Genomic DNA, 23,227 nt, shown 5'->3' on the forward strand with positions numbered 1-23,227 from the left:
AAAAAAAGAGTCAGATGCTTATCTGACTGAGTCACCCAGGTGCCCCTTCATCACCCTTTAAACAAAAAGTTCCCCCATGTCCCTTTTGTAATTAATCCCTTCCCCCCACACCCCTGCCTGTGGGAATTAGGAATTAGATTCCAATCCCTATGGATCTGCTTTCAAGTCTGTTATATAAATGGAAACATACAGGATGTAGTGTGTAGTTTGGTTCTCTTACTCAGCTAATGTTTTATGATTCATCTAGACATTACTGCACGTATCACCAATTTAGTCCTTTTCACTGCTGAGTAGTAACTTCATTATGTAAGCATGTATATTTATCATCAGGGTGGGAAAAAAAGCTATTTTTATTTGGAAAAAAGAACATTATCAGTTTTACACTTCAGTGAGGGTTCAGCTATTTGGAAAAGAAGTTCTGAATAGAAAAGATCTATACAGGGTGCCTGGGTGGCTCAGTCGGTTAAGCATCTGCCTTTGACTCAGGTCATGATCTCAGGGTCCTAGAATCGAGCCCTGCATTGGGCTCCCTGTTCTGTGGGGAGTCTGCTTCTCCGACTCTGTCTGCTGCTCCCCCTGCTGTGCACTCTCTCTCTGACAAATAAATAAATAAAATCCTTTTTTAAAAAATCTATATATACCCACAAACTAGTCGTTTTCTTCCTTAGCCAAAAAATACCTTTTCTTTATTACCATAAATGTAAAAAATTTAAAACTATGTCATTTAATAAACTAATCTGACATAATATGGCTCTATTATCAATTTAATATGTATTTTAGAGATTCATTCCTTTAATAAGCACTTATTAAGTACCCACTTTATATCAGGAACATAAGGGGTAGGAAAACAAAACCAACAGGAATATAGTCCACCCTTAAGAAATAGCATCTAGTATAAGAAGCAGATATGCTAGCAAATCAAAACTGCAATGTGGTCAGCCCTCCTTGGAGACCCAGGAAGGTTCCATGGAGAAGTTGAAACTGGCAGAGGTCATTAATGGCTGTGAGTGGGCACTGCCAGCAGAGAAAGCAGGCATTCTAAGGCACCAGCACCTCAGACATGACGGCACATTCAAGGTGTACGGAGGAGACAGTATTTGAGAAACTGCCAGGGGTGACTTCCTGGCACTTATTAACTATAAAGACTTAGCACTATATAAACTGCTCATTTTTTAAAGTATAATTTGTTATTTCAGCAAGAAGTCAAAGACAAGGGGCGCCTGGGTGGCACAGTGGTTAAGCGTCTGCCTTCGGCTCAGGGCGTGATCCCGGCGTTATGGGATCGAGCCCCACATCAGGCTACTCCACTATGAGTCTGCTTCTTCCTCTCCCACTCCCCCTGCTTGTGTTCCCTCTCTCGCCGACTGTCTCTATCTCTGTCAAATAAATAAATAAAATCTTAAAAAAAAAAAAAAAGAAGTCAAAGACAATCTTTTTTTTTTTTTTTTAAGATTTTAGAGAGAAAGTAAGAGAGAAAGAGCACAAGCAGGGGAGTGGCAGGCAAAGGGAGAGGAAGAAGCAGGCTCCCCGCTGAGCAGGGAGCCCCCGCAGGACTCTATCCCAGGACCCTGGGATCACGACCTGAGCCAAAGGCAGATGCCCAACCGAGACACCCAAATGCCCCGATCTTTTTTTTTTTTGTTTTCTTTAAGTAGGCTCTACAGCCAGCGTGGAGCCCAACACAGGGCTTGAACTCATGACCCTGAGATCAAGACCTGAGCTGAGATCAAGAGTTGGATGCTTAATCAAATAAGCCATCCAGGTGCCCCATTCAAAGACAATCTTTCTAGGCATAAGATGATTGGAGTTGGCAGCAACAGAAATGTAGTTCCTTGTGCTCCTCCATGAGATCAGCTTAGGAGATTATTTTATTTCCTGAATAATGCACCCAAGAGTTTTAGCCACCAGTCACTTACTCAGGAGAGTGCTATTAGAATTTATTAGTAAGTCCAGAAGCTTAAGAATAAGTGAACTCCTCAAGGTAAACTAAATACGATATATATAATTCAAGGGAGGGGGTGAATGCTCCTGTTGTGCTTCCTGTGAGATAATGATTCACAGCTGTTCATGACAGGAATGGAAAGATGAAAATAAGTAGCAGTCAGTGTTATTCTCATCCTTTCAATCCTCCAAAAAAAATCACACCTAATGCATAAAACCCTTAAATTCATCTAGTAGCTGTTCCCCTGAACAGGTTTATTTTAGTAAAAAAAAAACAAAAAAACAAAAACAAAAAACAAAAAATCACACCTAAATGTAAACTTCAGACCTCTTCTTTAAAGAACAGAATGGCAATTTAGGAATGAAAACTAAACACTGAAATTTCTACAACTGCAAAACAAAGAGCTGCACGATGGCAGAGCAACACAATAAACGCTTACAAAGTGCGAGGCGGAGTGGATGCTGGGGACAAAAAGGTGAATAAGTTACTGGAGGAGCTATTGTTGAGGGCAGCAAAATGGGGATACGCAGACAGAGAAATAGACAACTGGAAACTAGAGTGAGATAACAAACTCCTAAGTCCAAAATAGGCTGCAGACTTATAAAATCACACCGGTAAGACAAGGCTTCTGGAAGATTACATGATCAAGCTTTTTCCAGTAATACGGTGAACTAGACACCCTGAAAATCCCTCTGCATTTTATAAACACTTAAAATGCTGGATAAAATATTTGGTAAGGTTGCCTTGTGTCACTTATTCATCTAAAAACTTACACCAAGAAAGAACAAAGCATCCCTTCCATGCCTGTATAATCACTGACAGAACATTATTTGCTATGCTCCAAGACGAAGCGTTGTAGAATGGGAAGCTTTCCAAGTGAGGGGGCAGATATAAGGGGAAAGTGGGGGTTAGCAAGGTAAAGAGAGGTACACCTCTTAAATGTCTGAGGATAACCACCAATACCACAAAATGAATCAATGTAGAAAATCTAAAAAATAATTTGTCTCAATTTTCATTAATACCCAGAACAAAACGTGCTGTTGAATGTGAAAGATATTAGTTACAAAACAACTTAGATTTTTTTTAAAAAAGGATCTTTGGAAACAATTGAGGATACTTGAATATAATCTGAGAATTATATGGTATTGAGGCATTACTGATCATTTTATTGGGTATAATAAAGTTATTGTGATTATATGTGAAAAGGCCCTTAAATCTTTGGAGATGCATTAAAGTATTCAGGGATGAAATGTTATGGGATTTGCTTTCAAATATACTGGCAAGTAAAAAATACTAGATGAAGTTAATGCAGTTGAACGTTAGTACATTAACTGTTAAATTTAGATTGATGAATATTTTGGTGATTCATTACACTATTTCCTCTATTTACATGTATATCTGGAACTTTTAATAATAAAAAGTAAAAAAGAAAAGCATCAATACTTTCCCACTGAAAACCACATACCTCATTCAGTTCTGTCTTATCCATGCTATCCATGTGAATTTTCGTCCAGTATTTGTCTAGCAGAGTAGCGTGACTATTTAGAGGTCGATACCAATTTCCTCCACAGCTCAAGAGTCTGTATTTCAAAATTCAAAAAAAGAATTACACGAACCTCCCAATTTCAATCTTTAATTATGCCTCTGGGTAGCCCTTGCTAGACATTGTCCCATATATGAGTAACACTGACAACCCCTTCTGGAGCCGGATACCAGTATGGTGGGCTCACAGGGCGGATATGACAAATGAAAGGCTGCCAGTGGACCCAAGTCTGACTCTTTGCCTAAGGGTGTATAGCAGAGCTTTAACCAAGTTCTTCCCTAATCACTGTGAATGGTTATGGTAGGTGTTTTGATCTTAACAGCATGTTTCTCTTCCTCAAGACACAACTTCGGGAAAGAGAAAACAGAATCCAAGACCCATAGCATTAAAAATAAGTTCAGTGCTTATTACCAAAAGCTACAGTACCCAGAATTATTCAAAATTTCAAGAAGGAATATCCATTAAACATATATCCTGGCCAAGCCACAAGCTTACACCTAGGCCATTTAATGTAATGCTCACAACTTTCTGAGGAAATGGTGCACACTTTTAGAACAAAGTATCTTCTTCTTCTTTTTTTTTTAATGTTTTTTTATTATATTATGTTAGTCACCATACAGTACATTCTTGGTTTTTGATGTAAAGTTCGATGATTCATTAGTTGCATATAACACCCTGTGCACCATGCAACACGTGCCCTCCTTACTACCCTTATTCCTCTAATGCATAGGAGCTAACGCAAGGAGAGTAACATCCCCTGATCACTCAATTATGACTACAAATGGCAGAGCCAAGAACTGATTTCAGATTTCTACGATGTCCCAGGACTTCTTGAAATATGAACAGAGCAGGGAAGAACTTCACTACCTCTATGAATAAAAGCAGGGTTTATTTTAAAAAAGCAGGGCCTAGCAAAGTGTTCCTTGAGAACTGTTAGGTTAACTCCACACACCTCCTCTAAATGTTCACCAGGGCAAACACTAGTATAACCACTAAATATAATGTGACATTAGTGTCATTCTTGGGCATATTAAGACCTTGGAGAAGTATACAGATATATACTAGCAGTGGGAAATAAATCACTGTGTACACGTTATTATAAAATATAGACATGGACATATACTAAGTTTGCTTAGGTTTTATTCCTTTGTTGATGCTTATATTCAATTTTTTTAACTGCTTAAAATCTATAGGTCATCATCACCATCATTGTGGCTAGCCATTAGCTGGGCACTTATTACGTGACAGATCTTTAATCCAAGTTATTTCATTTAATCTTTACAACTTATACCAAGTTGTAAAGTATGTATTATTAGCCCCATCATTATCAGACAAGGAAGGGACATACAGATACAAAATGTCAGTGTCAGGACTCAAACCCAGAGCTGTCTGAACAGTTCTCACCAGTGACTGTTTTTGAAAACAAGAAACTAAGATAAAGTTTTTAAAAACAGGATATTTTTAAATGGGGGGGGGGTGTTCTCATTTTCAGATGTATTTCAAATAGGAATGAAGGGGAGCTCCTGGGCAGTTCAGTCGGTTAAGTGACTGGCTCCTGATTTCACCTCAGGTCATGATTTCAGAGTTCTGGAATCGAGCCCCATGTAGGGCAATGTGCTCGGCAAGGAGTCTGCTTGAGGATTCTATCTTTCCCTCTCTCTCTGCCCCTCCCCCTGTTCATGAGCGCATGCTTTTTCTTTCCCTCTTTCTCTCCCTCTCTAAGATAAATAAATCTTGGGGTGCCTGTTTGGTACCATCCGTTAAGCAGGTACTCTTGGTTTGGCTCAGGTCATGATCTCAGGATCCTGGGATCGAGCCCCACGTCAGGCTCCATGTTCAGTGTGCAGTCTGCTTAGGATTCTCTCTCTTTCTCCCTTTGCCCCTCCCACTCGTGCTCTCTCTCTAAAATAAATAATTCTTTAAAAATAAATTAAATAAATAAATACATAAATAAATCTTTAAATAAAATAAAATAGGAATGAAGGGGGAGCTGGCTGGCTCAGTTGGTACAACATGCAACTCTTAATCTCAGGGTTGCGAGTTCAAGCCCCATGTTGGGCACAGACCTTACTTAAATCTTAAAAAGCTACAGTAATCAAGATAGTCTGATACTGGTGTAAAGATAGACAAATGAATAATGGAACAAAATAGAGTCCTGAAATAGGAACCAGATCTTTAAAAAATAAATAAATAATATAAAATAGGAATGAAAAGCTTGGACCTATCATCAGTTCCGATTGATCTTGCTTTACGTGGGCCCAAAAAACTCTACTCTAGGACTTTTGGACTCAGTACTCTAATCTGGGAACATATGAGGAAAAGGCTCCATAGTGGAAATAGAAAGTTAATAGGACATACCTCCTAGTCGCAAAGAACTGAAATCCAGGAGCCACTTTCAGACAGTCACCTCGGCCAGGAATCAAGAGCTCTCCATTCTCCAAGAGAGGGATCAGCACGGAAACCTAAACCACAAAACCCCACTGATAAAACTACTAAGGCAGAAGTAACAAACAAACAAAGAAACAAAAAATACCCTTTCTCCAAACGATGAGCATATCCTAATAGGAAACCTTAGTTCGCACAGCATGAACTGGGATCAAAAGACAGATGGGAATGTCTGAGCCACCTATAATCCAGAACGATTTATTCATTCAACATTCACTAAGTGCCTACTGTGGACTAGAACCAAGCCAGACACTAAAATTCGAAACATGACTGAGGCTTTACACCCTAGCATCTAACAGAACAGCCATGAACACCACCGTACACCATGATCAGTGTGACCTCCAGAGGTGGCTGTGTGTCAGAACAGAACAGTGTAGGAAACAGGGCAGTGAAGCTATCTCAGAAGTAATGATATTCACTGCGTCTTAAATGTGAGCAGGAATTAGCCAGGTTTGGTGTGAGAGAAATGGCATATATACTCCAGGCAAAAAATATTCATATCGTTAAAAATCTATGTTCCTAAGATCATGGCATGAGAGGATTCTGTTGTTAGGGCAGAATGTATATATGAAATAGTGGAAAACTACAAAACATAGAGATAAATGATTAAGGGTGTCCCGCGCCGAGCTAAGGAGTTTGAATTTTTTCATGAAAGTTATTAAGAGGATTTTAGCCTGGAGGAAAATACTGTAATTTTTATTTTAGAAAATCAACTGTGCAACAATATGGAATATAAACTGAAAAGGGGCTAGCCTACAGGAAAGAGGCAAAAACAAAGGCAGGATGGCTGTATATATAGATGTCTGGCTGGCAAGAAAGGAAAACAAAACAAAAAGAAAACAAAAGAAAAGAACAAGAACACACTAGTCAGGTAACAAAGCAAGATGGCTAGATAGAAGGATAAAAATAAACCCTGTACTAAGGCAGTGGGACAGAAGAGAAAAAAATAAAGAGATAAGAAAAAAGTACTAAGCAATATAAAATTAAAAGGACAGACAAGAAGGAGACACCAAACTTCCGGCTTGCTAACTATGGCAGAAAAGGCTGTTCTGAGAAAGAGCGGGCAAGTTCCATTTTGGACATCTTGAACTTCCACCAGCTAAGGGACATTCATGTAGAAATTTTTTAAGAAAAGGGTGGGCTAGACATATAGATCTAGGAAACATGAGTTTATAGAGGAAGCTTAAAAAGAAAAAGCACAGTAAGAAGACCAAAGAGTCAAAAAAGAGGGTTCTAAAATATCAGACATAATTTTATTAAGCATCATTATTTCACACACGGCTAGAAGCTGAAAGGAAAGCCGAAAATAATACAGGAGCAACTCGAAATAACTCCAAAACCTGAAATTACAGAAAATTGTCCTGAGATCTGTAAAAGCTACCTTAAAATAATAAAGGGCTAACTATTAGCTAAGAAGCTTTGAAAACAACAAAACAATAATCATGGGATTTAGGCATGTTTTTAAGTAAACACAACTTTACTATAATGATACCAAAGTTTAAATATAATCAAATGAACAACATACCCTTTGTATGAACAGAACAAATACATGAACAGAACACAAAATGGGACTCAATGTAGAAGAATTTTCTGATGTTTATCATACACTGCCAAAGGGAGATCAAGATACAAACTGTCAGTTTGATCTTGAATCTGGACTTGATCATCAAAGAATGTAATCAACAGCAGTAGATCTCTAGGCTCCATCGTGGCCTGGATGGAATATCTCTTATGTTCACCTATCTTGTTTGGCTCTAATTCCACAATCCATAACCCTAATGACTTCTCAGTTACCCTGATATCTGAAAAAATTGCCCAGGGAAGACAGCACTAAAAAATGGAAAGCCTCACAGTTTTGTTGGGGGCGGGGGGTAAATGAAAAAGAAAAAAGAAAGTGAAAAGCCTCAACAAATACTTGGCCTTGTACTTTATATTTCAGTTGCATTTTTTAGTCTCATTATTAGGAGTCAGTCTTGGCTCTGGGCTTATTAAGAAAACTGGGTTTCCAGCCCTATAAAACTGAGCATTATGACCCTAGATATGATGTGTCAATTAGACTCAAAAAAGGGGGGGTGAGGGGGACCCTAGAACATGGTAATCAAACTGTGAGGCCCTGTCTGGGCCGATAAGCCCATTACATCTTTACTTCATCAGATTCTAAAATCATCATAATACACATGTATTTATAGTCACTCCTTCCCCTTCATTATTTCCCTAAACCTATACATACACTCTCCCATTATTCTCATCCAAGAGGGGAAAGTCCTTATGCAGCTAGGATTCGTGGTTTAAAAAAAAAAAAAAAAAAAAAATTAAAACCAATCTCAGGAAAATCTGCCCAAAGGAAAAATTTTTCATTCTGCAATACATTTTTTGTCATACTTTACAGAATATAGAGGAAACATGGACTGTTTGCATAGCTATTTTGATATATACAGAAAAATAATCAAAACGAAAATATATTGGATGTATAATGAAACAAAGACAAACATGCTCTTGTTACATCTTCTCTTCCTTCATCTGTCCTCAGCCTGCGGCTCTACAGATTGCCACAGCTGGGAAGCAGGGTCTCAAAGTTCTCAGTGTATCTGTAACATGGGTAAGATATTTCCCACAAGGCCTATTCTTGGAAAGGTTATGAAACTGATCGCATATTCAACTAAAGAAGGAAAAAACTACAATGAAATTGATCACATATCCAACTATAGTAGCTCACCTTTACCCACACAGGGTACGTTCCAAGACCCCCAGCGGATGCCCGAAATTGTGGATAACAGAAAACCTTATATATACTATGCTTTTTCCTATACGTACACACCTACGATAAACTTTACCTCATAAACTGTCAAGGTAAGAGATTAACAACAGTAAATAATAAAATAGAATACTTGTAACAATATACTATGATAAAAGTTATGTGAACGTGGTCTCGGGGCACCTGGGTGGCACAGTGGTTAAGCGTCTGCCTTTGGCTCAGGGCGTGATCCCGGCGTTCTGGGATCGAGCCCCACATCAGGCTCTTCCGATATGAGCCTGCTTCTTCCTCTCCCACTCCCCCTGCTTGTGTTTCCTCTCTCGCTGGCTGTCTCTCTCTCTGTCGAATAAATAAATAAAATCTTTAAAAAAAAAAAAAAAAAAGAACGTGGTCTCTCTCTTTCTCAAATATCTTATTGTACTGTACTCAGCCTTCCTGTGGAGATGTGAGCTGATAAAATGCCTACCTGACAAGATAAAGTGAGGTGAATGGCTGAAGCACTGTGACGTAGTGTTAGGCTACTACTGACCTTCTGATGGTACATCAGGAGGATCATCTGCTTCAGGACCACGAGTAACCATGGGTAATTGAATGGCAGATAACGGGGGACCACGTACTCAATGAAAACAGTACCAACAGAACTTTATCAACTTTCTATTAAACAAAAGGCCAGCTAAGTAATCCTACCTCAAACTACATAGATAGGTGATCATGAATGAGCTTCTCACAAAACATATCATCTCTAATCAAACACCTATGTTATTTATTTTTTTTAAAAGATTTTATTTATTTATTTGAGTGAGAGACAGCACGAGCAGAGGGGAGGGGCAGAGGGAGAGGGAGAAGTAGACTCCCCGCTGAGCAGAGAGTCTGACTCAGGGCTGGATCCCAGGACCCTAGGATCATGATCTGAGCCACCCAGGCACCCCAAACACCTATGTTATTTAAATTATCTCCCAAATCACTATTAACAAAATGCTCTTCAAAGATAGGAAGTCAGGAGCGCCTGTGTGGCTCAGTCAGTTAAGCCTCTACCTTCAGCTCAGATCATGATCCCAGGGTTCTGGGATCGAGCCTCACGTAGGGCTCCCTGGACTCCCTGCTCAGCAGGGAATCTGCTTCTCCCTCTCCCTCTGCCTTCAAACCACCCCCCCACTCTCTCTTGCTCAAATAAATAAAATCTTTAGGGAAAAAGAAAAGACAGGAGATCAGCAAATAATTAGTGAGATGACATACCACATCTAAGGGGGCATAGTCAATATCCTCCAGAAGGATCCAGTGTCCTTTTGTGGCTGCCTGTGTAAGAGTACCAGGTTGCCACACAAACTCTCCTGGGACATCTGTGCAGCGATACATTCCCAACAGCATCTGCAGGAAGAGGATAAAGTAATTACTGAAACCACACATCTGAGATGCCAGTGCCGTATCTTTTGATTAATTCTGTTAAACTTCTATACAGATATAAGCAGGCACTTGATGTTTTTACACCTAGGTCCCATCAGCTATGAGGAAGACCAATAACTCTTCTCATACTCCCTTAGCAAAAAGAACACTTTAATGCAAACATTTATAAGCACGCGAACCCACCAAAATTTGCTGTTTCTTAATTACCTTACTGTCGGTCTGATCTCCAAGCTGGACTTTAAGAAGTTCAGGGGGCTTCCGTCTACCTGTCATTGCACCTAGGTGTTCAACTAAGGAAGTTTTGCCACATCCTATTGGTCCTTCCAACAACACGGCATTTTGAGAAGCCACTGCCATAGCCAGTGTCTGAAGATTTTTGCAGATTGAATCAACCAGCACATAAGACCTAAAGGCCAGCTCCTGTTCACGAGAAGAACTCCTATTACTAGCCTAAGGAGGCAAGCGAAAAATAAAAGGCATGTCAAGAGTCTTTCCTCCAAAGGGCACAGGTTAATTTCTACAACAATGTTTCCACTGACCTTTACATAAGCCTCTAAATAAATTAGTAGTATCAAACAGTAGTTATGTTTTCCAAAATAAGGATCTTTTTCCTTCTGGCAGAATTTGCTAACAAATGTAATAAGGAAAGTCTCCCAAAGTTTGAAAAGCCAAAAAAGTTGACACACAAAGAATGGGGGCAAACCTCATCTCATGACTGAATTTTTATTGTTTTTCTTCCTCTCGCCACATTCTAAGGTTTCATATCTAAGATCAAGAATGCACATGATATATTTATCAATCAGGGAAATGGGGACACTAAAAAGATACTTTGTATTATAAAACTGTTACATTTTTTCAGGTGTAATAAAGAATATTGGCTTTTTAAAGTTATTTTCTTTTATACATATATACTGAAATATTTAGGCACGAAATGATGTGGTATCTGGGAATTGCTTCAAATAACATGGTTTGGAGAGAGTGTTCAGAACTATAAATGAAATGTAACTGATCATGAATTTATAATTACTGAAACTAAGTGATGGGTACATGGGGATTCATCACACCACTACTTCTAGTTTGGAATATATTTGACATTTTCCATAACAAAAAGTGAAAAATAATAATAATAGTACTCTCAATATGTTTAATGGGTACAGAGTTTCAACTTTGCAAGATGAAAAAGTTCTAGAGTTTGTTTACAAAACAATGTGAATATTTTAACATCACTGAAGTGTACACTTAAGACTGTTTAAGATTGTTGGGGCACCTGGCTGGCTCAGTCAGTAAAGCATGTGACTCGATCTCAGGGTTGTGAGTTTGAGCCCCACGTTGGGAGCAGAGTTAAAAAAAAAAAAAAAAAAAAAGTTTAAGACAGTAAATGTTGTATTTTACTGCATTAAAAAAATTTTTAGGGCACCTGGCTGGCTCAGTCGGTTAGGCGTCTGCCTTTGGCTCAGGTCATAATCCCAGAGTCCTGGGATCAAGTCGCACATCGTGGTCCCTGCTCAGCAGGGACTCTGCTTCTCCCTCTCCCTCTGCCTTTTCCCCCAGCTCGTGCTCTCTCTCTCAAATAAATAAAATCTTTAAAAAATTGTTTTTCAAATAATAATAACACAGGGAAAAAGATCTCTTAGAAAAGTGTTATTATTCCTTTAAAAGTTCTTAAAATTCCTTCTCAAACATGGCTAGTCCCCTATAGATATGTGAGGACAAAACGAGATTCAGGGCTGGAAGTCTTTTGTTTTGTTTTTTTAGATTTTATTTATTTATTTGAAAGAGAGAGCACAAGCAGGGAGAGAGACAGAAGGACGAGCAGACTCCCCGCTGAACATGGAGCCAGACACAGGGATGGATCCCAGGACCCTGAGATCCTGACTTGAGCCAAAGTCAAATGCTTAACCACTTAACTGAATGAGCCACCCAGCCACCCCATCGGCTGGAAGCTCGAACTCTCTGCAGGGCTGTTACTCTCAGCAATTCAGCAGGTCATAGCACCATTCCGCATTTCGCCCCAGTGCCTTGTCATCGCTATTCAACAACAGGCCCACCCCAACTAAAATTCTTCCCTATGTTAAAATTCTAATGCTCTGAACCTAATCTATGTTAGGAGAATGGTTGGGGTGGGAGGATCTTAGTGACTAGAGGGAAACACAAGGGCCTCTGGAAGTGCTGCTGTCCTAGTACTGGTTACATAGATATTTTCAGTTTATAAATAATCATTGAGCTGTATATTTAAGATGGGTATTTTAATGCATACCATGCTTTTTTTAATTTTAATTTTTATTATTTTTAAGGTTATTTATTTGAAGTGATCTTGCACCCAACGTGAGGCTCAAACTCACGACCCCAAGATCAAGAGCCACATGCTCTTCCAACTGAGCCATCCAGGCGCTCCCTATTATGCTTTTTTTTTCTTTTAATTGTACTGACCAATGGACAAACCAATGGTTCAAGGAATGACCCACGACATCTTCCGAAAAGAAAACTGGGTGAATGTGACCATCACATAAAGTGACAAGTGACTAAAGACTAAAAAACAGACTGGATCCCAACAGTTTCAGATTACAAAGCTAGATTATAATCTATAAACCTTTCAAAAGTGTGGGTCTAGAGCCACATTCTTGGAAAGAAGCTCATTTCATACGGCAGGGGAAGTTCAATACAGTTACTAGCCTCCCACACAATGAGCAAAAAGAATGTTATGACAGAAACAACTTGCTGGGAGTTATACTTGGACCTACTTCTATCTCTGCCAAAGGGCAGCCCAGGGGTCTCCAGGCTGATCATCCTGCCTTTGTTTCACATAAATACAGTATCACAACATGTGCTATACAACATCACAGACAGAATATATGGCAGAGCTTTGCTGAAGTAAAAAGCATTATATAGGCATCACTGGAGTTTCTAATTTAACATCAAACAGAAACAAAGGAAATACAGAGAAGAGGGCCCTAGGTAAGTTTTTCTTAATCTCTTTCAAATACTTCTGTAAATGGAACATCAATTTGGCAAACTCAATTTGACTCACACCTATAACACAGAGCCCAAGCAAGGAAAAACCACACTCAGTGTTTAAGAAGGGGAAGAGGACACACACCCTACTGATGCCAACATACCCGCTCTCCAGGGACCGGCTGCTGCCCAGGCAGCACCACACCACAGACAGCAGTCACTCTGGAAGAGAGGTCAGCTGAAACAAGATGTCCCTGTAAGTACTGCAGCTCCTTCTCCTTACGCCAAAGGGAGGTTTCTGGATTAGCCAAAACCAAGGCCTTCTCCAAGTCCTGCAGCTGGGCCTCTTCTAGTAACCTGAGGAAAATGAGGATCTCATCAATTACTTTAACGCACAGCACAGCCACATCAAGATCTCCAGGAATTCTCCTTACCTCAACCTGAAATGGATCAGTTCCTCACTATTAAAAATCTTCTTAAGGAATGATAACTTGTGCTCTTCATTCATACAGGTGACCAGAGCAAGACAATTGGCTGTGTACCTGGAGAAAATCAAAGTATATAAACTCAGGACAAGCAGCTGAGTCTCAAAAATAAAGAAAATTTGTTAGCTAACTAAACACTAAAAAAGGAAATCTTAAAGGCGCCTAGTTGGCTCAGTTGGTAGAGCATGCAACTTTTGATCTCGGGGTGGGGAGCTGGAGTTCCATGCTGGATGTAAAGATTATTAAAATAAATAAACAAACTTTAAAAAAAGAAAAGGAAATCTTATAGAATTAATATAATAGATTTAAGAGTAGAAAATACAAATCAGACATGATGAATTCACTTGACAGAACTTGAAAAAGGTGGAACTCCAGTAATATCTCATTTTCCACTAAAGAGACACATGATTAAGGAAAGGAAATAAGAAACCAAAGGCATCAGAACAAAAATAACACATTTTACGTAGCTTCCTTTCCCTCCTCATGCACAGAACTCTCTATTCCCTCTATCATCCCCACAGAAACACAGGAAAAGTCCACCAGGTACACACCAGCGGACCAACGTGTCATGGCTTCTGAGGAGAGGGACACACACACTCCAGTCCCAGAGCTCCCGGAACACAGATTGCTCTTGCTGCAGAAATTTATAAGCTGCTTCCATTAGGTCCCGGAGCTTCATCCGCCTGCGCCCGTAGCGGACTGGATTAGCATCTGAACTCTCTAGGAAGAGTCTTTGAAAGACTGGAGAAGTGTCCTTGAAATACCTCAGGGCAAACCTTCAGAAAGAGAGAGATTATTTTTATTTGTTGGTGAGAATATCACAATATACACATCTCCATTTTGAGACAGGACAGCAGAATATAACAGGAACTTCCAAACGTCTGAAAGCAAAGAGATAAATACTGACACTACCTAGTCCTAATATGGTATCCTGTTTTAAGCTCAGGAACCAGGACCATGGCATGAGATACCTAAGAGAATACAAGAACCAGAAGTACTTATCCCAAGTGTTTTCCACCAAAAACGCACTCAACTTCAACAAACATTTATTGACCTCTCACTAGGAGCCAGACACTGTGTTAAGTACCAGGGGTACAAGACCAACGAGGTACTATCCTAGACTCCCCCAGTAACAAGGAAGACAGTCACTTGCAGAAACAACAAGAGGGACAAGAAAAAAAGATTCTACTAAAACTGGGGGAGTCCAGAAGAGATAGGTTGCATCTGAAGAGATAACAGATTTTCATGAAACACAGAAAGCAGGCAAGTAAGATCGCAAAAGATGGACAAAAAGCTTCAGACATGGGGCGCCTGGGTGGCTCAGTCATTAAGCGTCTGCCTTTGGCTCAGGGCATGATCCTGGCGTTCTGGGATTGAGCCCCACGTCAGGCTCCTCCACTGGAAGCCTGCTTCTTCCTCTCCCACTCCCCCTACTTGTGTTCCCTCTCTCGCTGGCCGTCTTTCTCTCTGTCAAATAAATAAATAAAATCTTAAAAAAAAAAAAAAAAAAGCTTTAGACAGGAGGCCCCTGGGTGGCTCGGTCATTTAACTGTCCAACTCTTGGTTCAGGCTCAGGTCATGACCTCAGGGACAGAGACTGAGCTCTGCGTCAGGCTCCACACTCAGCACAGAGTCTGCTTGGGAGTCTTTCCCTCTCCCTCTCCCTCTCTTTCTGACCTTCCCTGCACGCGCGCACGCGCTCTCTCTCTCTCTCTCATACACACACACACACACACACACGTTCTCAAATAAATAAATAAAATCTTTTAAAGAAAGAAAGCAAACAAGCAAGCTTCACACAGTTCATTACATATTATGGATATTAATCCCCTACCGGACACATGATTTGCAAATATTTTCTCCCAATCTGTAGGTTCTCCCATCCTTGTTTCCCTTGCTGTGCATCAGCTTTTTAGTTTGATGTCCCAATTGTCTATTTTCGTTTTTGTTGTTTGTGCCTTTGGTGTCATCCAAAAAATCATTGCTAAATCTACTATTATGAAGCAATCTCTGCCATCAGCCTGTTCCTGAGTTGCATCCATTTGTAATAACTTGGTGAACCAGTGTCAGTAACAGACTCCCCAGGAGCCCATTGGGAATGCGACAGAGCCGCTACAGGGGCCATCAGAATCTGTTTTCCAGAGCAACGTATACTGAAGCAACAAGGAGGTATACCCCAGATTCCTGACTCAATATATTCCCAAATACAAAACTGTAATTGGGGAATAATGAGAATTCAGGAGATGGGTGGGAAGGCTTGGACTTCTACAAGCAAGCCAGGCAAACAGGAACAGAGGCTTGGTAAATTAACACTTGTGATATTCTGAATGAGACTGGACAAATGAGACTTAGAAGATTCAGCTGTTGCTCAGAAGAGACCTGGCAGAGTAAGAAAAAGAAAAGCAATTTAGGAGGAAATATATCAAACTACTATTAACAGTTATCCCTAGGGGTGCCTGGGTGGGTCAGTCGTTAAGCGTCTGCCTTCAGCTCAGGGTGTGATCCCAGGGTCCTGGGATTGAGCCCCTCATCAGGTTCCCTGCTCTGCTGGGAACCTGCTTCTTCCTCTCCCACTCCCCCTGCTTGTGTTCCCTCTCTCATTGGCTGTCTCTCTCTCTCTGTCAAATAAATAAATAAAATCTTAAAAAAACAAAAAATAAATAAATAAAAACAGTTACCCCTAAAATGTAGGATTTCAGGGTAAGGAAGACTTCTGCTTTTTGCAATTCTGTATTATAATTTAAATATATTACTTTTATAATTAAGAGAAAAAAATAGGACATTTTTTTCTTCACAAGGATGCTGTCAGAGTAAGTACAATAATTCTTTGGGAGAGAGAGGCTGGTATTCCACTAGCTCAGAGGCAGCTGATGTTGGCAGCACATGTGGGACCAGGCAGGCAGTAACAAGCATGAGGGCAGATAAGCAGTTACCAAATGGTCAACCTGACCCAGGGGGTCTTTGAGGAAGATAGGGGGAAATGAGCAGAGTGTACTGGCAATGACCATACATTTGTGCGACAATGAGGGGAAGAGAATTGTGGTCCACTCTAAGTATACAAAAGGGAGACTAGTCAATATTCTCTCCTGAACTTACTCAACTACATCACTCTCTTTTCTAAAGACCCATCATTTCAGGAGTGCTCTAAAATTCTGATCTAAGCAATGACGGATGGACCCATAAAGCATTTTTAGCGAATTATTTAGAGAATAACATTAGTCTTTTTCCCTAGAGAATATTCAAAGACTGAGGAGAAGGGTCTCTTTCCTGGAGTAAGATAAAGAGTCATAAGGTCCAAAATGCAACAAGGAATACCATCCAGTTAAACATCTAATCTTGGATGAGCCACTCACTTGGGCAACTCATCATAGGCTTCCTAGCGTCTAGAAATAAGACCTATGGCCCAGTTCTGGCTCGACACTTAGAACAATTTAGTTAACCTCTCTGAAGATTTAAAATAAGATTTTACAATGATGTTACTGAAGATGTTACAATATAAAGATTAAAGGGCACCTGACTGGCTCAGTCGGAAGAGTATATGACTCTTGATCCCAGGATTGTGAGTTCAAGCCCCACAGAGTGCAGAAAGAAAACAAACAAACAAACAAACAAACTTCAAGGGGAAAAAAAGGGGAAGTGGTCCACCACTAAATGCAAAAAAAGATTTAAAACACATACCTACATATTTAAACACTATAAAATCCTGTATAAATATATATTATTACTAAAACACCACCATTGTTTTAAAATCCACATTCCTAATCACCACTGCAGATCCACAAATTTCATGCCCAAGGATGTTCAATGTCACATTATATGTCAAGAATTCAAAACTAACTTGGGATACCTGGCTAGAGTATATGACTCGATCTCACGGTTGTGAGTTCAAACCCCACGGTGGGTGTTGAGATTACTTAAAAAAAAAAAAAAAAAAAATAGAGAAAAAAAAAATAGAGAAAAGAAAAAAAAAGAACTTGGAAACCTAACTAATATGTTAGAAGAGAGAATGCATCAACAAACTGGGACTGCTTTCCTAGAGTCCTGAAAAAGAATTTGCCAGAATAAAACATATGATTGAGGATTCTACATGCAAAAAACGGTATGAACAAACAGCAACAAAATGGTAATTATGTGAGGTAAAAGATGTGCTAACTAACTTTATTATGGTAAATATTTTACAATATATACATGTATCAAATCACTATGTAATATACCTTCAACTTATACAATGTTATATGTCAATAAAAATATATCTCAATTATTATCTCAATAAAGCTGGAGGTGGGGGGCACCCAGTAATGAACAAATAGCATAAGGGAAAAAAAGAAAAGAAAAAAAGAAATGTTTAAGAGCACTGAGGTACCTCATGGAAGCCCCAAACACCTTGAGCTCAGAAAGAAGTATGTACCCGTAAATAAATGGCAGGCATTAGGACCCTAGGGAGCTTGACTGAGTACCTTCTCTCTGGTCTCTTTTTTTTTTTCCCCTAGATTTTCATTGCCATCCTATTTCTTTTCTCTTCATTTTTCCTCTCCTTGCTCTCCCTCCACAAACCGCCACAGTATAAAACTTTCTCTGATTTCCAAAAGGAAAACATTCATTCTTCTTTAATGATTTTCTTCCTCTCCTTAAGTATTTTGCTCACAAACCTCTCCTTAGCATATTATATTCAATTGTTTGCAAAATACAATAACTCATTATATTTTACTTTTTTACCCCCACAATGTGGCCCAGAGCTTAAAAGAAGGGTCTCCTATGTTTATCTATTGGATGAACGACTATATCCTATCTAAAAAATATTTAGATATTTTGGTATATTCCTATTACGTTAGGTATATTTCCTCTAGAGAGGAAATTTGGGGCACATGCTGAACTAATCTGCTACAATTCTTTAAAAATCAAAATCTCATTCTACATCATTGTCTATAGTTCATTTTACAACATGCATTTGTTTATACACAGCTCTTTTTTTTTTTGCTTGTTTTTCAAGTTACTCTATCATAGGCACTTTCGTAAACTGCATTATATAATTTTTGGAATGAGACGGAAGCATAAATAAAATATATGGCCCTGGCAAAATGAAAGAAGAAAATACAGGGGTGCGCTCACCTGCATTTAATAAGAACATAAAATTTGAAGCAGGTGGGAAATCAGATGTAACTAATTCATCATTTTAATGATTCTCAAACACAATCCAGAAGCACTCGACCACAAAGGCTTAGGAGAAGTGGGGGTTAAAGTTACCCACATGTCAATCTCATTTGGTAAGTACAGGATAGTTGGCACACCTTATGAAATGGTACCACAGATAAGTACATCTAAATGATTAAACCCCTAAAGGGGGCCACAATCTCAACCCTCGATCAACCCACAGCATATGTTCCTAATTACCAAGTATGACATTGATATTTGCTGTGTATCTTCTAGTTCCATTAACCTGGGCTCATTTTTTCCCTCCCCTTCTAGAAAAGCTCATACAAATTATGGTTTTCTCCCAAGCCTTCATTTCTTATTCCCTTCATTCAAGAACGAGATTAGAGATCACACTTCCAAGAAAGCCAAAGTGTACCTATTATGTTGATGAAAACTAATAGGGGCGCCTAGGCGGCTCAGTCATTAAGCATCTGCCTTCCGCTCAGGTCATGATTCCAGGGTCCTGGGATTGAGCCCTTCATCAGGCTCCCTGCTCAGCAGGAGGCCTGCTTCTCCTCCTCCCACTCCCCCTGCTTGTGTTCCCTCTCTTGTTATCTCTCTCTCTGTCAAACAAATAAATAAAATCTTAAAAAAAAAAAAAAGAAAAAAAGAAAACTAATAAATAAAAGATGGATATAACAGATACTCTTAGGAGCAACGTGGGTGGCTCACAGTCGTTGAGAGCAAGCGCCGCATCAGGCTGCCCACTCAGTGGGGAGTCTGCTTCAGATTCTTTTTCCCTCTCCTTCTTCCTCCCCCTCTGCCCCTCCCTCGCCATGCATGCATGCTCTCTCTCTCAAATAAAATCCTTAAAAAAAAAAAGAGAGAGATACTCTTATTAGTGCACAAATATTATTCAACTTTAGAATGAAAGTTCTTTCTTCTCAATTAAAAAAACTCTAACACTCATTTTGCTGCCCCTCTGACTATTCCACACAAATGATATTTTACTATTAACTTAAAAGACAAAGGCAGATGCAGTGGCATGTGCCTGTAGTCCCCAGCTGTTTGGGACAATGAGGCAGGAGGATTGCTGGAACGTAGTTCTGGTATGCTGATCTGGTGTCCACGGTAAGTTTAGCATCAATATGGTGACCTCCCAGAAGTGGACGACCACCAGGCTGCCTAAGGAGGGGTGAACCAGCCCAGGCTGGAAACAGAGCCGGTTAAAAGAAAAACACATTAGAATCCAGTTCTAGGGGTGCCTGGGTGGCTCCATTGGTTGGGCATCTGCCTTCAGCTCAGGTCATGATCCCACGGTCCTGGGATCAAGCCCCATGTTGGGCCCCCTGCTCAGCCGGGAGCCTGCTTCTCCCTCTCCCTCTGCAGCTTGTGCTCTCTCACTTGCTCACTCGCTCTCTCTCAAATGAATAAATAAAATCTTTAAAAAAAAAAAAAAGAATCCAGTTCTAACACAAATTTTTTTTAAAGATTGTATTTATTTATTTGACAGAGAGAGAGAGCACAAGCAAGGGGAGCAGAAGACGGAGAAGCAGGCCCCTGCTGAGTAGGGAGCCTAATGCAGGGCTTGATCCCACATGACCTGAGCCAAAGGCAGCTGATTAACCAACTAAGCCCCCCAGACACCCCCAATACAACTTCTTACAATACTGCTTTGGATAGATTATTACAGAAAGTTAGAAGGGACACCAGAGCCTTCTAACCCACCCCTTCAGCTGCTCTAGTAAGCAAAAAATTACATCCATCCGAAGTGGATGCTGTAAGAACCTCAGCTAAAACTCATTTAAATTGACTTATATGGGGATGCCTGGGTGGCTCAGTTGGTTAAGCGTCTGCCTTCGGCTCAGGTCATGATCTCTGGGTCCTGGGATCGAGTCCCACATCAGGCTCCTTGTTCAGAAGGGAGCCTGCTTCTCCCTCTGCCTGCTGCTCTCCTGGCTTGTGTTCTCTCTCTGACAAATAAATAAATAAAATATTTTAAAATAAATAAATAAATAAAATTAAATCACCTTATACGGATGTCTCACCAGATGATACAATCCTTGAAGGCAGGGAACATATCTTGGCCATTCTTCCAGACTTGTCTTGATTGCCAAGACTTTAAAGAATGTAGTAAATGGTCACTAAACTAAACTGGATAAAGGGATTCTGTTGTGATCATTTTTATAAACAGTACCACTTATCTTTCTTCTTTCTTATATTTCCCTTCTTCCCTTCTCCTCAACTCTGACTCCTCCTTCACTTCCCAGGAGAGAGCTGGTTCTACTACCTCAAGGAGAAATGTGAAGAAAAAACTGTTACTCACGGGAGGACATCAGGATGGTTACCAATGAGTTTGCTCATTGACACACAGAGCCGTTCGTGTAGATCGTGATTGACTTGGCCTCCGGCTTTAATGGCCTCAGCATTCCTTTCCAACAAATCCAAAAGAAGAGGGCGCAGCTGGCGACCAACCAACACAGTACAGTCTTTATCCAGAAGTAACTGGGCTAAGGTATTGAGGATACACTGGCGATCTTGAGGTGTCCACACCTGAGAAAGGCAAAACAATGTTAAACGCCACTCATTTGCACTGCTGCAGAAGAGCAGTCCTAGCTTGGAATCAAAACATCCAGTATCCAGATTTCACAAGTGAGTTTATCTTATAAAACACAATGGGGGTTCTGCAATAGAAGATTACAGCGAATTTAAAGTAAAAGGGTGTCACAAAGAAGTTTCAGTCCACTGGGGTTTGAGCAAAAGGACTGATACCTGAATTCCATGTAAGATGCTACACAGCTTCCCTGAAAAATAATGTTTCATGGTCTCAATACTTCCCAGAGAATCCCATGTTTCCCCCAGCTCCTTTGCTCTTGAAGGAAAACAGAAATTGCATGGAGGGGGAGGGGGGGGACCTGCAGTTAGCATGCAAAACTGCCTACACTCTTGAGGAAAGGAGAGAGATAAGAAATCAATTCCAGAAAATGAATGAAGGTATCTCTATGAAGGCTTCAGCCTCTAATAAATAAACAAAACAAAATCCAAAGGACACAGCCACACTTTGATATGCAAGATGAAATACACAACAAAATTCTAGTGCCTGGGCACAGAATGTCCATAAGAGTAACAAGGAAAATTGAAAAAGTGTGTAAAAAGTCTCATGTTGCTAGTGTGCATGCAGATCTATACAGCCCCTGCTGCCAACAAAGACCTTGGGTTTAAACTACTTAAGGGTCACATCCTCTGACCCAGCAAATCCAATGCTATGAATTTATCTTAAGGAGTTTCACACTAAACAGTTATCTGTAAAAGTATAGCCTGAACACAACCTAAATACTATATGCAAAAATTTAACAATTTTTTCCAAAATTATCTCTCAGAAAAGGTTACCTCACACCTGAGCTCCTACTAAATCTTCCAAAATATAGGGCATTCACTCATAAAACAACTAATTCTGAATAAAGCACTGATGGGGGAAAGATGTTATACTGGAACAATTTCCATCAATATTAGTCCTACAAAGAAATTTAACAGATTTGGTCATGATTCACAGGGGCATGATATGACATTTTCAACTGCTGAATGTCCTTATAAATAAGCCCACTAAAGGTATCATTTAAAAAGTATACAATAGGGGTGCCTGTGTGACTAGTCAGTTAAGTGTCTGACTCTTGATTTTGGCTCAGGTCATGATTTCAGGGTTGTGAGATCAAGCCCTGAATCTGGCTCCACACCGGGCGTGGCACTTGCTTAAGGTTCTCTCTCTCATTCTCCCTCTGCCCCTCCCCTACTCCCTCATCCTCTCAAAATAAAATAAATTAAAAATAAAAAATAAGAAGTAGTTATATTGTGAAGAAAAAGAAACATCGTCTATAAAATGAAGGGAAAAAAAACCTGCAACTATCCTGGACATGTTATACAAAATGGATACTTGCAGGTTGGGGAAAAACCTCCAGAGAGAATGTCATTTCATGAACTTTCTCTTCAAAAGGTAATCTGGGGGCGCCTGGGTGGCTCAGTAGGTTGAGCATCAGACTCTTGATTTCAGCTCAGGTCATAATCTCAGGGTCTCAGGATCGAGCCCTGCGTGAGGCTCCACATTCAGCACCTAGTCCGCTTGAGGTTCTGTCTCTCCCTCTCCCTATGCCCCTCCCCCTGCTTATGCTCTTTAAAATAAATTAATAGGGGCGCCTGGGTGGTACAGCGGTTAAGCGTCTGCCTTCAGCTCAGGGCATGATCCCGGCGTTGTGGGATCGAGCCCCACATCAGGCTCCTCCACTATGAGCCTGCTTCTTCCTCTCCCACTCCCCCTGCTTGTGTTCCCTCTCTCGCTGGCTGTCTCTATCTCTGTCAAATAAATAAATAAAATCTTTAAAAAAATAAAATAAAATAAAATAAATTAATAAATAAATAAAATCTTTTTTAAAAAAGGTAATCTGAAAAACTGTGTTAGAGGAAATAGATATTTAGCCTTTTTTTTTAAAGTAAACTCTATGCACAACATGGGGCTCAAATTCCTGACCCCAAGATCAAGAGTCACATGCTCTATTGAATGAGCCAGCCAAGTG

The 23,227-nt window shown here is 40.0% G+C and overlaps 1 protein-coding gene across 1 annotated transcript in view; it reads right to left on the reverse strand.

Annotated features, from left to right (window-relative positions):
• Positions 1-23,227, reverse strand: part of MDN1 (midasin AAA ATPase 1) — a 165,075-nt gene that overhangs the window by 134,021 nt on the left and 7,827 nt on the right. The window contains exons 2-9 of the mRNA XM_008687583.2: positions 20,986-21,212; positions 14,078-14,302; positions 13,476-13,583; positions 13,206-13,398; positions 10,297-10,539; positions 9,922-10,053; positions 5,844-5,947; positions 3,408-3,522 (exon numbers count right to left, since the gene is read on the reverse strand). Of these exons, the coding sequence (XP_008685805.2) occupies positions 3,408-3,522; positions 5,844-5,947; positions 9,922-10,053; positions 10,297-10,539; positions 13,206-13,398; positions 13,476-13,583; positions 14,078-14,302; positions 20,986-21,212 (1,347 nt within the window). The remainder of the gene's footprint in view (positions 1-3,407; positions 3,523-5,843; positions 5,948-9,921; positions 10,054-10,296; positions 10,540-13,205; positions 13,399-13,475; positions 13,584-14,077; positions 14,303-20,985; positions 21,213-23,227) is intronic.

This window comes from Ursus maritimus, unplaced genomic scaffold (assembly GCF_017311325.1).
Source record: "Ursus maritimus isolate PB19 unplaced genomic scaffold, ASM1731132v1 scaffold_13, whole genome shotgun sequence".
Taxonomy (NCBI): Eukaryota; Metazoa; Chordata; class Mammalia; order Carnivora; family Ursidae; genus Ursus; species Ursus maritimus.